The following is a 14,806-nucleotide window of genomic DNA, read 5'->3' as shown; positions in this document are numbered from 1 at the left end:
TCGATGGCCCTAACCACGGACGCATCATCTCTGGGTTGGGGTGCCCACCTCGAGGGCCTTCACACTCAGGGTCGCTGGTCACCTCAAGAGCTGTCTTTGCACATCAACGTGCGGGAGCTGAGGGCAGTCCATCTAGCATGCCAAGTGTTTCGAGACCATCTCCAAGGCCGTTGTGTATCAGTATTTACGGACAACACAACGGCCATGTTTTACATAAACAAGCAGGGCAGAGCGCGCTCCTCCCCACTTTGTCGAGAGGCCTTTCGCCTCTGGGACTTCTGTATAGCCCAATCAATTGACTTGGTAGCGTCCTTTCTCCCCGGAGTCCAGAACACTCTGGCGGATCACCTCAGCAGATCCTTCCTGTCTCACGAGTGGTCGATCTGCCCGGACATCATCTATTCGGTTTTCCGGAAGTGGGGCTTTCCCCACGTCGACCTCTTCGCTTCTCGCAAGAACAGGAAGTGCCAGAAGTTCTGCTCATTCCAAGGCCTCTCCCCAGGCTCGATGTCGGACGCATTTCTGATGCCGTGGTCGAGCCGACTGCTGTACGCTTTCTCGCTGTTCCCGCTGGTTCACAGGGTCCTGCTAAAACTCCGCAGGGACAGGGCACACCTGATCATGATCACTCCAGCGTGGCCCAGGCAGCACTGGTACACCATGTTGCTCGACCTGTCGATAACCAGCCCCATTCCCCTGCCTCTCCTCCCAGACCTTATAACACAGGATCACGGCAGACTTCACCACCCAGACCTGCAATCCCTGCACCTCACAGCATGGCTGCTGCGTGGTTAAACCCATCTGAGTTATGTTGCTCTACCTCGGTACAACAAGTTCTACTTGATAGTAGGAAGCCTTCCACTCGGTTAACATATCTGGCCAAGTGGAAGCGTTTCTCCTGCTGGTGCGAAACGCACAACGTCACTCCTACCGAGGTCCCGATCCATTCCATCTTGGATTACCTCTGGTCTCTCAAACAGCAGGGCCTGGCGGTATCATCATTGAGGGTGCACTTGGCGGCCATCTCTACCTTCCACCCAGGGGAGAGTGACCGCTCCGTCTTCTCGCACCCTATGGTTTCTAGGTTCCTCAAGGGCTTGGAGCGCTTATACCCACAAGTTCGCCACCCCGCCCCAACCTGGGACCTCAACCTGGTTCTAACCAGATTTATGACTGCCCCATTCGAGCCGCTGGCAACCTGCTCGCTGCTATACCTGTCCTGGAAGACAGCTTTCCTTGTAGCCATTACATCGGCTAGACGAGTCTCTGAACTTCGGGCTCTCACGGTGGACCCACCGTATATGGTATTTCACAAGGACAAGGTGCAGTTGCGGCCACATCCGGCCTTCCTCCCTAAGGTTGTATCAACCTTTCATATCAACTAGGATATCTTCCTTCCGGTCTTCTTCCCGAAGCCACACTCTTTGTGACGAGAGCAACAATTGCACTCCCTAGACGTCCGTAGGGCGCTCGCGTTTTATATTGAGCGGTCAAAGCCCTTCCGTAAAACGCCTCAACGCTTCGTCGCACTGGCAGACCGAATGAAAGGCCTACCTGTCTCCTCCCAGAGGATTTCATCTTGGGTGACGTCATGCATCTGTACCTGCTATGACTTGACCCATATTCCATTGAGCCACCTCACCGCTCATTCCACCAGGGCTCAGGCTTCTTCTGCTGCCTTCCTGGCTCATGTTCCCATCCAGGAGATCTGTCGCGCAGCTACCTGGTCTTCGGTCCACACCTTTGCCTCACATTATGCACTGGTCCAACAGTCCAGAGATGATGCAGCCTTTGGCTCAGCAGTTTTGCATTCTGCAACATCTCACTCTGACCCCACCGCCTAGGTAAGGCTTGGGAATCACCTAACTGGAATCGATATGAGCAAGCACTCGAAGAAGAAAAGACGGTTACTCACCTTTGTAACTGTTGTTCTTCGAGATGTGTTGCTCATATCCATTCCAAACCCGCCCTCCTTCCCCTCTGTCGGAGTAGCCGGCAAGAAGGAACTGAGGGGCGGATGGGTTGGCAGGGGTATATATCTGGCGCCATGGTGGTGCCACTCCAGGGGGCGCCCAGCCGACCCACCAAGTGTTGCTAGGGTAAAAATCTTCCGACGAATGTGCACGCGGCGCGCACACACCTAACTGGAATGGATATGAGCAACACATCTCTAAGAACAACAGTTACAAAGGTGAATAACCGTCTTTTTCTTTTTGTATCTGTCTCTCGTCTTCCCTCTTCCTGGGTCTCTAACTCCCTTTCTCCCTGCCCCCCACACCTGCTTCCCCACTCTGGGGGATGGGATGGGCCCCGGCCAGGGCCGGCTCCAGGCAGCAGCTCAGCAAGCAGGTGCTTGGGGTGGCCATGGGGAAGGGGCGGCACGTCCGGCTCTTCAGCGGCAATTCGGCAGCGGGTCCCTCGGAGCGAAGGACTTGCCGCTGAATTGCTGCCAAAGACTGAAGCGGCAGCGGTAGAGCCCCGCAGATCGCGATGGCGGCTTTTTTTTTCTTTTTCTTTTTTTTTTGCTGCTTGGGGCGGCAAAAACCCTGGAGCTGGCCCTGGCCCCGGCGCAGACCCCAGCCTCTCCCAGTCAGGCCTAAGGCCAGATCCCCTTTCACACTGGTTCTGAATTGGGATAACCCAACGTGGTTACTCCTGAATTACACCGGGGAATCTGTCATATCGACTTGGCGGGTAGAGCAGGGGGCTGGGTGTCAGGACTCCTGGGTTCCATCCCCAGATCAGAGAGGGGACTAGGGTTCAGTGGGCTGGAGCAGATTGCTGGGAGCTGAGAGGCAGGATTCCTGGATTCTTCAGTTGTTGCACTTGGTTGCTCTGGGCCAGTCCCTTCCGCTCTCTACCTCCCCCAGTGGAGTGAGTTGGGCAGGTTTCAGCAGATGAATGGGGGTGAGGGGAGTCTCCTTGCTCCCCATGAGGGAGCTGTGGGGATTCCATCGGGGTGAGGAGCCCCCCAGGTCACATTCAAGGGCAGGCAGCACGTCATCCCCATTCTTCAGGACTGTGGGGACAGTCCGACCACTCGGAGCTACTCCGGTCAGCTCCACCCCCCCACCCCCACCCCCACCCCCACCCCCGATTTCCTCCCCCTACTGCTCTCCCCTTGCTGCACACGCCTCTGCCATTTGCTCCTTCCTGCCCCAGGGCGCCCACCTGCCCACACATCCATAGGCATCTCTGACTTCGGCCTCCCTCTTCTTTCTGATTCATTCATTCTTTCATTCCTTTGTTTTCTTAGATTCACTCTCACATTCCTTCTTTGTTCTTTGATGCACTCATTCGTTTCCTCCTTTCTTCCTCCTTTCCACTGTATCCATTCGGTTTTTGGCTTAGTTCTTTTTTCCTTATTTCTTCATTCATTCTGCCTTTCTTTCCAATCCTTGATTCATTCGTTCATTCTCTCTGGTCCTTCTCATTCTTTCAATCTTTCTTTTTTTCTGACTCTTCCTTTCCTCCACCTCGTTCCTTCCTGCTCTAGCCCTTTTATCTCCCTCGTCTCCCTGAACCCCCCCATGCACCCTCTGTCTCCTTCATCTCCTGGAAACTTCCCCCCACTTGTGCCCTCTGTCTCCTTCATCTCCCTGCACCCTCCCTCGTGCCCTCTGTCTCCTTCATGTCCCTGACCCCCCACTTCGAGCCCTCGTCTCCCTCATCTCCCTGAACCGCCCCCCCACTCGAACCCTCTGTCTCCTTCATCTCCCTTCGTCCCCCTCGCTCGTGTCCTCCGTCTCCCTCATCTGCCTCCTGCCCTCCCGCTAGTGTCCTCCGTCTCCCTCATCTCCCGGAAATTGCCCCCCCACTTGTGCCCTCTGTCTCCCTCATCTCCGTGATCCCTCCACTTGCACAGTCACACTGACCTTCCCCTGCTAGTTCTATCTCACACTGACTCCCTGCTGGCTGTCGCTCTCTCTCACACTGACCTCCCCACTCAGGCTCGCTCTCTACCATACTGAACTCCTCGTTCGTGCTCTAGCTCATTGATCCCCCCACTCTGCCTTGTGCTGGCTCAGCACTTTTGCCTCAGGCTGCTGCTGCTCCCAGTGCCTGATGCCCACATCCTGGCCTGAAGGGGCAGACACACCTGGGGAATTGGCCAACATGAGCCATGAGGGGGATAGGAAGCAGCGGAGATGCCTGTCCAACTCCGTTAGCCCTCGTCTAGTGCTGAGATGCAGCTGCCTCCGGGGGCGGTTTATACACAGGTCTCTCACCCGGTGTTGAGGTGCAGCCACCTCTGGGGTGGGACGTGGGGGCTGTTTATACAGGGATCTCCACCAGGCATGGAGGTGCAGGAGCATGTGTCCCAACCTCCCCTGAAAGATCAACACTCCCTCTTTGTTGTCTCTGAGCAGGGCTGATGGGGTGATGGTTTGGGGATTACACAATATCCCAAAGTGACCTGAAGTGTCATTAGGTGTCGCAGGGTGCCCCAAAGCTTGGGTGAGGAGTGGGGGTGAGGGGCCAGTGCCCCCTGGTTCCTGGGCCTTGAGACTTGCTGTATCCTGCCCCCAGGGTTGCAGGGAGAGGCGGGGGTGGGACAGAGGTGCAGTCTAATCTTCCCCTCCCTCCATTTGTTTGTCAAGTGCAGAGGGGCAACCTGAGAGGGCCTTGCCCTGCAGTCCCTAGCCCCAGTCCCAGCTTGTAACCCTTCAGTAACCTCCTCCCCGCCCCTGCACTCAGGAAAGGCCCATCAGGGGGTGGGCGGGCCCTTTTAAGGAGTGGGGCTTGGCTGATGAGCTGGAGGGGGTGGCAGGCGGGTTAGCTAACAGTGAAAGCTGGGTAAGGGCTAGGCTTGCTGTGGGTGCTGTTCTGTGGGGTCAAAGTGGGGCTGAAATCCGGAGGCTCTTGGGAGTGGGGGTAGGTACCTGTGCTGGTTTACCAGACCCTACAATAACAAACCTAGTGACATTTCCCCGGCCCTGTGGCTGTGTGTGGGTATTCTGTGGTGGCTGGGGAGGGTGTCTCAGCAGCTGCGGTGTGGTAATGGGGGTATCGGCAGCTGGTGGGAGGGTTGTTAGTGCCTACTCCCTAATCCTGTGGTTCTGCTTTTCCAGTAGGGTCCATTCTGTACTCGGAAGGGGGGGAAGGGAGAGGAGCCAGTGAGGTGCAGCACACATCGAAAGGTCAGTGCAACCCACCGCCCCCAGACAGTTCCCCACGGGTCCCCCTCAATCCTTCATGCTTCTCTGCAGTCAAGTGTTCCACTCTCCTGAGGCTGAGATGCAGCTGTCTCTGGGGTGGTGTCTGGGCCCTGTTTATACAAAGACCCCTCTCCTAATGCAGCCGTCTCTGGGGTGGGGTACAGGGGCAGTTTATACAAGGATCCCTCTGCTGGTGCTGAGATGCAGCTGCCTCTGAAGTGGAGCATGAGGGCTGTTTATACAGGGATCCCTCACCTGGTGCTGAGATGCAGCTGCCTCTTGGGTGGGGCATGCGGGCTAGTTAAAAGCAGCATTACAGGCTAGTTTAGCGCAGGAACTGAATGGGGGAAACTTTGTATCTGATAGAAAGCGTAGGAGGGAATTTTAGGGAGGCAGATTTCTCTGGGCTGGGATTTAGCCAGGAAGCTAGGGGTTTGCAGCAGGACTCATGGGAAAAGTGCTAGAGGATATTTAATGACCCAGAACAGTCAGGTCCTTAGTTTATATCTCATGTGAAAGAAAGACCCTTCCAGCAGCACAGCGCCCCCTAGTGCCATGCTGGGGTCAGCACTGACTGCGAGGGGAGAGTGCCCTTATTCAGTTACCTTCCCCACTCCCAGCACTAGTGCACCTCCTAGCACTGCCTCCAAGAGCAGAATGCTCCCTAACAATTCTCCCCTTGATGTGAGGGTGATAAATACCTGGTGTGCCCAACCCCAGAGGCAGCTGCATCTCAGCTCTGGGTGAGATATCTCTGTTTGTATGTCTCCTAGTGAAACAATTTATACCTTGATTGTTTAAGAGAAGGTAGGATTATTTAGTAGTTAGATTAGGGGTGACTGGGAGCCAGGATTCCTGGTTTTTATCCCTGGTTCTGGGAGGGGAGTGGGGAGGGAATTGGGTTGAGTGTCAGGGCTCCTGGGTTGTATCCCCAGCTCTTCCACTGACTTGCTGTGCACTTCCCCCCTCCATGCCCTTGTGCTGTTAACCTCTGCCATATCCAGGCCAGGGGAATCTACTCTAGGCACCCAATGGAGTAGAGGCAGTTGTTCATTCAGGAATCCCTCACCCAGTGCTAAAATGCAACTGGCTCTGGAGTGGGCCATGGAGGCTCTCTATACAGGGATTTGTTGCCCAGCGGCTGGCTCTGGGGTGTGGTATGGGGGCTGTCTATACACTACAGGGATCCTCCAACCAGCTGACTCACCCCAACCCCCTGGTGGCTACATGCCAGAGCAGAGCATACTCTGGGTATTCTCTCCTTCTTCTTCGAGTGATTGCTCCTATGCATTCCATTGTAGGTGTGCGCGCCGCGCGTGCATGGTTCTTCGGAACATTTTTACCCTAGCAACTCCGGCGGGCCGGCTGGCGCCCCCTGGAGTGGCGCCGCCATGGCGGCTGATATATACCCCAGCCGGCCCGTCCGCTCCTCAGTTCCTTCTTTCCGCCCGTGACGGCTAGTAGGAACAGTGGAGTGCTCCCTTACCTCCACAGCCCTAGCGTTTCTCCATAGTTTAGTGTATATAGTTGTTAGTATTTCGTTAAAGTTTCCTGTTATAGTTGTTCAGTTAGTTGTATAGTGTAATAGTTAGGGAATTAGAGGGGTTAGCCCTCTTCTTCCGCCCCGGTGCGGGCTTATGCCCGGAGCACCGGGATTCAAGCCCTGCGTGGCTTGCCAGCGGCCGATGCCAGTGAGTGACCCGCACGACTCCTGCCTCCGCTGCCTCGGAGAGTCGCACAGGACAGATAAGTGCCCCATTTGTGTGGCTTTTAAGCCTCGTACGAGGAAGGAGCGAGACTCTCGTTTAAAACAGCTCCTTATGGAGTCGGCTCTCCAACCGCCGGCACCAGCTCCTTCGGCACCGAAACCGGCCTCCATGAGCAGCGCACCGGCAGCACCGAGCCGCTCCGGTACCGACACGTCTCGGCACCCTGCTCCAAAGACCCGGCACCGCTCACTCTCTCCGAAGAGGAAGCAAAAGGTGCCGAAGACGGCCACTGCGAAGCAGCAGCAAAAGCCGTTAGTCCAGCCACCACCGACCAAAACGGTACAGGCTGAGACAGTGCACCAGAAGTGCACCGGGCCGTCGACTCCGGCGCCGCAAGGGCCGTCGAGTCCGGCACCTCCCAGCTCCCCGGTACCGACCGAGGAAGAGCTGAGGCTCCCATCCACGCCGGAGGCGTTCGCGACGGCGAGGGAGCTGATCGACCTCACCGCTGATTCGGGCCGTCAGCTTCCGGCACCGCCGGTGCGGACAGTGAGGTCCATCGGAAAGCCAGTGATGATGCGCCCTCCTTCTCCTGGCGGCCGAGGTGATCGGAGCACCATGATCCGCTCTCGCTCCCGTTCCCCATCTAGACGGCAGTCGCCAACACACCGGGGCCGAGCTGCACGACGGTCAACGTCGAGACGCCGCTCCCCATCTCGTCACCGGTCGCAGTCCCGGTACCGCTCGCAATCGCGGTACCGGTCGCACTCCCGGCGGCGCTCTGGGTCCCGGTCACCAAGTCGCCGGCACCGCTCCAGGTCCGGCTCCAGGCACCGCGGGCGATATCGAGACTCTCGCAGCCGCTCACGGCGACGTCGATCTCGATCCAGGTCTGACTCCCGGCACCGCCAGTCGAGCTCCCGGCGCCGCCGGTCGAGCTCCCGGCGCCATAGGTCAAGCTCCCGGCACCGTCGGTCGGGCTCCCGGCACCGCGCTTCACGCAGATCCCGTTCGCCCGTCAGACTGCATGACGACCGGCACCGTCCGTCGGCACCGGAACGGCAGTTGACTCCGGCACCGGACGTCCGCCCGGGACCCGCAACGGCTCCTCCCTGGCCTTCGAGGGAGCCCTCAGTTGCTTCCCATGAGGGCAGCGCAGTAGACTTTAGAGCAGGGTCTCTGCCGCAGGACCATGGACCCCAGCAGTGGGGATTTTGGGTGCCCTGGGCTCACCATGAACAGGGGGCTCCCCTTCCTCCGAGACAGCCGGGCTCGGCGCGCTCGGTGCCGGTGGCCACGGTCAGCAGGCCACCCCTGTCTCCAACGCCACAGACCGCCACTCAGGGCACGCCGTTGGGGCATGAGACGCTGGCACCTGATCACCCAGAAGCAGAGCAGGCACCTGAAGAGGTGCTTCCAGGTCAATCCTCGTCCTCCTCTCCCTACGAGGCTGTGGCAGGGGCGTCACCATCGGAACCCCCGCCGATTGACCTGAAGGCACATCAGGACCTTCTGCGGAGGGTGGCGAAAGCCATCAACTTACCCGTTGAAGAGGTCCAGGAGGTGGATGACCCCATCACGGAGGTCGTGGGAGCTGACGCCCCCGTGAGAGTGGCGCTACCTTTCATCCGCACGATCCAGCGGAACAATGCCGCTATTTGGCAGTCGCCATCCTCCGTCCCTCCCACGGCACGCGGCGTGGAGAGGAAGTATTCCGTGCCACCTAAGGGGTACGAGTACCTTTACGTGCACCCCACGCCGGACTCCTTAGTGGTACAATCTGTGAACGACCGGGAGCGTAATGGACAGCCGGCAGCTGCGCCCAAGTCTAAGGAGTCCAAACGCATGGACTTGCTGGGACGCAAGATTTACTCGGCGGGCGGCCTACAACTTCGCATCGCGAATCAAATGGCCTTGCTATCCAGGTACACGTTTAACATCCTGGGATGCCTGGGAAAGTTCGCGGAGCTCACCCCACAAGACTCCCGCCGAGAATTCTCGGCCCTCCTAGAAGAGGGCAAGCTGGCCTCCAGAACCTTGATTAAGGCGGCGGTCGACTCAGCGGACTCGGGGGCCAGGACGGTGGCGTCCGGTGTAACCATGCGACGCATCGCATGGCTGCAGTCATCCACTTTGCCGCCGGAGGTACAATATACCCTCCAGGACCTCCCCTTTGAAATGCAGGGCCTGTTCTCCGAGAAAACGGACACACGTATTCAGACCCTGAAGGACGGGCGAGTGGCAATCCGCATGTTGGGGATGCATACTCCGGCCACTCAGAGGCGTCCCTTCCGGCAGCAGCCCTATCGGCCCGGGCAGCAGGCCAGGTCTCGGCCATTTAATAACCGCAGGGCCCCATTCCGCCGCAGACCATCAGGCGGGCGCCGTAACCAGTCCCAAGGCTCGTCCAAGGCCCCTCAAGGTCCCAAGCCGGCCTTTTGATGGGACGCCCGAGGACGGCGCACCACTCTCACCCCAGGATCCATCCCCTTTGTTTTCAAGTCGTCTTTCCCGCTTCCTTCAGGCGTGGTGTTCTGTAACATCGGACAGCTGGGTGCTCAACACCGTGCAGCACGGCTACCGCCTACAGTTTATTTCGCCCCCTCCCTCCCACCCACCTTCCCCGTCCCTCTTCAGGGACCCCTCTCACGAGCAAGTCCTCTTACAGGAGGTCCAGACTCTGTTGAGCGTGGGTGCCATCGAGGAGGTGCCCCCAGGCAGGCGGGGCAGGGGATTCTACTCCAGGTATTTTCTCATCCCCAAGGCGAAAGGAGGTCTTCGTCCCATCTTAGACCTCAGGGAGCTAAACAAATACCTCTGCAAACTCAAGTTTCGGATGGTAACCTTGGGGACCATTATCCCTTCCTTGGATCCGGGAGACTGGTTTGCCGCCCTCGACATGAAGGACGCTTACTTTCATGTGGCAATTTACCCCCCCCACAGACGCTACCTGCGCTTTCTGGTCAACGAGACCCACTACCAGTTTGCGGCCTCTCCACCGCACCGAGGGTATTCACCAAATGCATGGCGGTCGTAGCCGCAGCCCTCCGTCGTCTCCAAATCCATGTGTACCCGTATCTCGACGACTGGCTGATTCGTGGTCGTACCCAAGACCTTGTAGCGGCTCAGGTGTCCGAGATACTGCATCTGTTTCGGTCCCTCGGCCTGCTCGTCAACGCCGACAAATCCCACTTGGTTCCGACTCAAAGAGTGGAATTCATAGGAGCCGTCCTCGACTCCACTCTGGCCAGAGCCTGCCTCCCTCGGGCTCGGCACGAGACGTTGGCCTCCCTGATACGGTCACTACAGGCCTTTCCAACGACAACAGTGCGGTGCTGCCTACGGCTTCTAGGCCACATGGCGGCGTGTACGTTTGTGACCGCGCACGCAAGGCTGCAACTTCGCCAGTTCCAAATGTGGCTGGCATCGGTGTACCGCCCTCAGCGCGACCCGCTAGAGATGGTGGTGGTGGTGCCGAGTTCCGCTCTCCAGTCACTCATCTGGTGGCTGGATCCGGAGACGGTCTGCGCAGGGGTTCCCTTCCGCCCTCCTCGGCCGTCGATCACCCTGACCACGGACGCATCGGCGCTTGGATGGGGGGCTCACATGGCAGACCTGCACACCCAGGGCCTCTGGTCAGCCCAGGAGCTCTCCCTCCATATCAACGTTCGGGAGTTGAGAGCGATCCGTCTGGCGTGTCTCGCCTTTCTGACTCACCTTCAGGACCGCTGTGTGGCGGTGTACACGGACAACACCACGGCCATGTTCTATGTCAACAAACAGGGCGGGGCTCGCTCCTCCCCGCTCTGCAAGGAGGCGATGCTCCTCTGGGACCTTTGCGTGACCCACTCGATTCGCCTCGAAGCGTTTTTTCTGCCAGGAGTACAGAACACGCTGGCCGACCGTCTGAGCAGGTCCTTCGCCTCCCACGAGTGGTCCCTTCGCCCAGATGTGGCTTACGCAATCTTCCAGAGGTGGGGATTTCCCCAGGTAGACCTCTTCGCGTCCCGGGCCAACAGGAAGTGCCACAGGTTCTGCTCCTTCCAAGGGCGAGCTCCAGGCTCCCTCTCGGATGCGTTTCTCCTGCCGTGGACAGAGTCCCTCCTTTACGCGTTCCCTCCATTCCCGCTCGTCCACCGAGTGCTGCTCAAGCTTCGGAGAGACAGGGCTCGCGTAATACTCGTCGCTCCGGCCTGGCCGAGACAGCACTGGTACACCCTGCTGCTCGAGCTGTCGGTTCGGGATCCCATTCCCCTCCCGCTATGGCCGGACCTCATCACTCAGGACCTCGGCAGGCTTTGTCACCCGAACCTGCAGTCCCTGCATCTTACAGCTTGGTTCCTGAGTGGTTGACCGATGCAGAGAGAGGATGTTCGGCGGCAGTGCAGCAAGTTCTGCTGGAAAGCAGGAAGCCTTCCACACGCTCTACTTACCTCGCGAAGTGGAAACGCTTTGCGCTATGGTGTGACCAGCGAAGTCTTAACCCCTTCTCAGCCCCCATCCAGACCGTCCTCGATTACCTCTGGTACCTGAAAGGTCAAGGTCTCGCGATCTCGTCCCTCAGGGTGCACCTGGCAGCTCTGTCGGCCTTTCGACCCGCTGTAGGAGGCCGCTCCGTCTTCTCCAACCCAATGGTAGCCCGCTTTCTCAAAGGGTTAGACCGTCTCTACCCTCAGGTGCGTCCTCCTGCTCCGACTTGGGATCTGAACCTGGTTCTCACCCAGATGATGGGCCCGCCCTTCGAGCCCTTAGCCACGTGCTCTCTGCTCTATCTCACCTGGAAGACGGCCTTCCTCGTGGCAATCACATCCGCCAGGCGAGTCTCAGAACTCCGCGCCCTGACGGTCGGTCCCCCGTATACCGTCTTTCACAGGGACAAGGTGCAGCTTCGACCACACCCGGCCTTCCTCCCCAAAGTGGTCTCGGCCTTTCACCTCAACCAGGAGATCTTCCTCCCGGTCTTCTTCCCGAAGCCGCACGCCTCACCTCGTGAGCAGCAGCTCCACACCCTGGACGTCCGCAGGGCCCTCGCTTTCTACATTGACCGAACGAAGCCCTTCCGGCGTTCGACACAGCTGTTCGTAGCGATCGCAGACCGCATGAAAGGCGAACCGGTTTCTTCGCAGCGAATTTCCTCCTGGGTGACGGCCTGCATACGAACATGCTACGAGCTTGCTCGCGTCCCCCCGTGCCGACTCACTGCACACTCGACCAGGGCGCACGCCTCGTCGGCCGCCTTCCTGGCCCATGTTCCTATCCAGGACATCTGTAGAGCAGCCACCTGGTCTTCAGTCCACACCTTCGCCTCCCACTATGCGTTGGTGCAGCAGTCTCGAGACGACGCAGCCTTCGGCTCTGCGGCATTACACTCCGCCACGTCTCATTCCGACCCCACCGCCTAGGTAAGGCTTGGGAATCACCTACAATGGAATGCATAGGAGCAATCACTCGAAGAAGAAAAGACGGTTACTCACCTGTAGTAACTGGTGTTCTTCGAGATGTGTTGCTCCTATCCATTCCAGACCCGCCCTCCTTCCCCACTGTCGGAATAGCCGGCAAGAAGGAACTGAGGAGCGGACGGGCCGGCTGGGGTATATATCAGCCGCCATGGCGGCGCCACTCCAGGGGGCGCCAGCCGGCCCGCCGGAGTTGCTAGGGTAAAAATGTTCCGAAGAACCGTGCACGCGCGGCGCGCACACCTACAATGGAATGGATAGGAGCAACACATCTCGAAGAACACCAGTTACTACAGGTGAGTAACCGTCTTTTCCCGCTTCTTGCTTCCCCCTGCTCCGTTGCAGGGACATCGTCTTAGTCTCACTCCAGGGAGCACGAAGCACATGCTGATCCGGCTCTGTTCCATCTCCTTGGCCTTGCTGCCCGCAGTCACGTCTTTCTGGGCTGAGCATTGGAAGCTGTGTGATGAGCCCGGTACTGAGAGAGATACCCAGAACCAGGGATAGAACCCAGGAGTCCTGACTCCCAGTCCCCCTGCTCTCACCACTAGACCCCACTCCCCTCATAGAGCTTGTAATAGATGCCAGGACTCTTGGCTCTCAACCCTCCCAACCCCTTAAGCCCCATTCCATTGGTTGGCAGGCTCTTTGGCCTCCAACTATTTGGACTGGTTTTCGGGGGGGGTGTCTCTCTGGTGTAGTGTCTGGGAGAGGGTGTAATTCAGGGTCATGGTGACCCGGAGCCAGAAGCTGAGTCCTTCATTGTGGGGAGTAGTTTGGGGTGTGTGTGTGTGAGAGAGAGAGACACGGCATGCACATGTGTCACTGTGACTGTGTGACAGTGAGTGTGACTGTCATCACGTGTGTGTGATAGTGTGTTTGTATCTCAAGTTTGATAATGTCTGTATAAGCATGTGTGACTGTGCATGTGGGAGACTGTTTTCTTGTGTGTGAGAGCATCATGTAATTGTCTCCAATGTGAGAACATGTTTCTGTCTCTCTGGCTGTGGGTGTGATTGTCAGTGTATGCTTTTATCTCTAGTGTGACTGTGTGATTGTGGATGTTTGTGGGTGTGACAGTCTGTGACTAGGACTGTCTTGATATATGTCTGTGGAGTTGTCTCTCTGTGGGAGATTGTGCACATGGCTGATTGTGAGGTTTTGTGTGTGCATCGTTGTGTGATTGTGTGTGCTGTGTGATTGTGTATGTGAGAATGTCTATATGATAGTGATTGTGTGTTTGTGGATTGCAGTTATGTAGCTCTAGGTGGTTGTGATTGTGATTATGTGGCTGTGCGATTGTGGTTGCGTAGCGGTGGACATACTGCTCGGCGGTACCCCGTGCCAGTCCCTGCATTGCAATCAGCCTCCCCCAGCCTGTTTGGAGAGAGCCAATTCCCAGCCTCAATATTTAATTAGGACGTGAGCAATTAATACGTCCCGCCCGGGTGAGGGGAGGGGGGCTCCCGGGGATCGTTAACATTAATGATGCATTCAATACAAACGAGAGGCCATTAATATACAAAAGGCTCTGATTGATTTTAATCAGGAGGTTCTGGAAGGAAAATATTGTGGGCAGGCAGGGCTGACAGATGACACTGCCTTGCATGCAGCTGCCTCTAGGGTGGGGCAGGCGGCTGTTTATATAGGGAACCATGGCCCTGTCCATAGATGCAGCTGCTTCTGGAGCAGATCATAGCAGCTTTGTATACAGAAATTGCTTACCCAGTGCTGAAATTCAGCCACTAATGCGAGAGGGTGCTGCACAGACCCCGACCCAGATCGGGACCCCCATCGCGCCGGGTGCTGCTCAGACATACAGTGGGAGCCGGTCCCAATCTGCTCAGACTGTGGATGTTTTATTCTCCCCCATTTCCAGATGAGGCCAGGAGAGGGGCAGTGCCGTGTGGTTTCTCGGGCGCTTGCAGTCAGCCCCCCAGTTCCCAGTATGGGGTGCACCTTGTGGTCATTCGGTCCACGTAACACCCAGGTAGCGGGGAGCCAGTGATGATGGAAGTGGCAGCTCCTTGGTGTGTTGGGGAGGAGGTCTGTCTCCCCACCTCTTTCCATTTGTCCTGTTGTGTGTCATTCCCCGAGCTGTGAGCTGTGCCCAGCTCCCCCTCTGCTGCTGGCTCTCCCCTCTGGGGTGCAGGTTCTGGGTACCCCAGGGGCATCCTCCTGTCTGTGTAGATTTGGTGAGCGGCTGGAATCAAACAGCATGGGGGAAAAGCAGACGGGGGGGCATCCTGTGGCAAAGTTATTGATAAGGTGTCTGGCTGGGCAAAATGTGTGGATCTCTGGGTAGGCTCAGAGTGTGTGTGTCTATGCACAGGGACATGCATGGGGTGTGTCCAGAGAGACTGTGTGTGTGTGTGTGTGTATCTATGCACAAGTACATGTGTGGGGTGTAACGTGTGTATGCACTGTGGTGAGTATCTGTTGATGGGCTCAGCTCTGCAGGGCTCCAGCATCACTGTGTGAC

The 14,806-nt window shown here is 57.6% G+C and overlaps 1 protein-coding gene across 1 annotated transcript in view; it reads left to right on the top strand.

Moving 5' to 3' along the window:
- The window catches only part of NRXN2 (neurexin 2), a 369,827-nt gene that overhangs the window by 127,778 nt on the left and 227,243 nt on the right, over window positions 1-14,806 (top strand). Inside the window, exon 5 of the mRNA XM_045024465.1 lies at window positions 5,073-5,141. Within this exon, the coding sequence (XP_044880400.1) occupies window positions 5,073-5,141 (69 nt within the window). The remainder of the gene's footprint in view (window positions 1-5,072; window positions 5,142-14,806) is intronic.

This window comes from Mauremys mutica, chromosome 7, assembly GCF_020497125.1.
Source record: "Mauremys mutica isolate MM-2020 ecotype Southern chromosome 7, ASM2049712v1, whole genome shotgun sequence".
In the NCBI taxonomy this organism is placed as follows: Eukaryota; Metazoa; Chordata; order Testudines; family Geoemydidae; genus Mauremys; species Mauremys mutica.
Note: the sequence above shows the minus strand (reverse complement) of the source record. Positions and strands in the feature narration are given on the sequence as shown.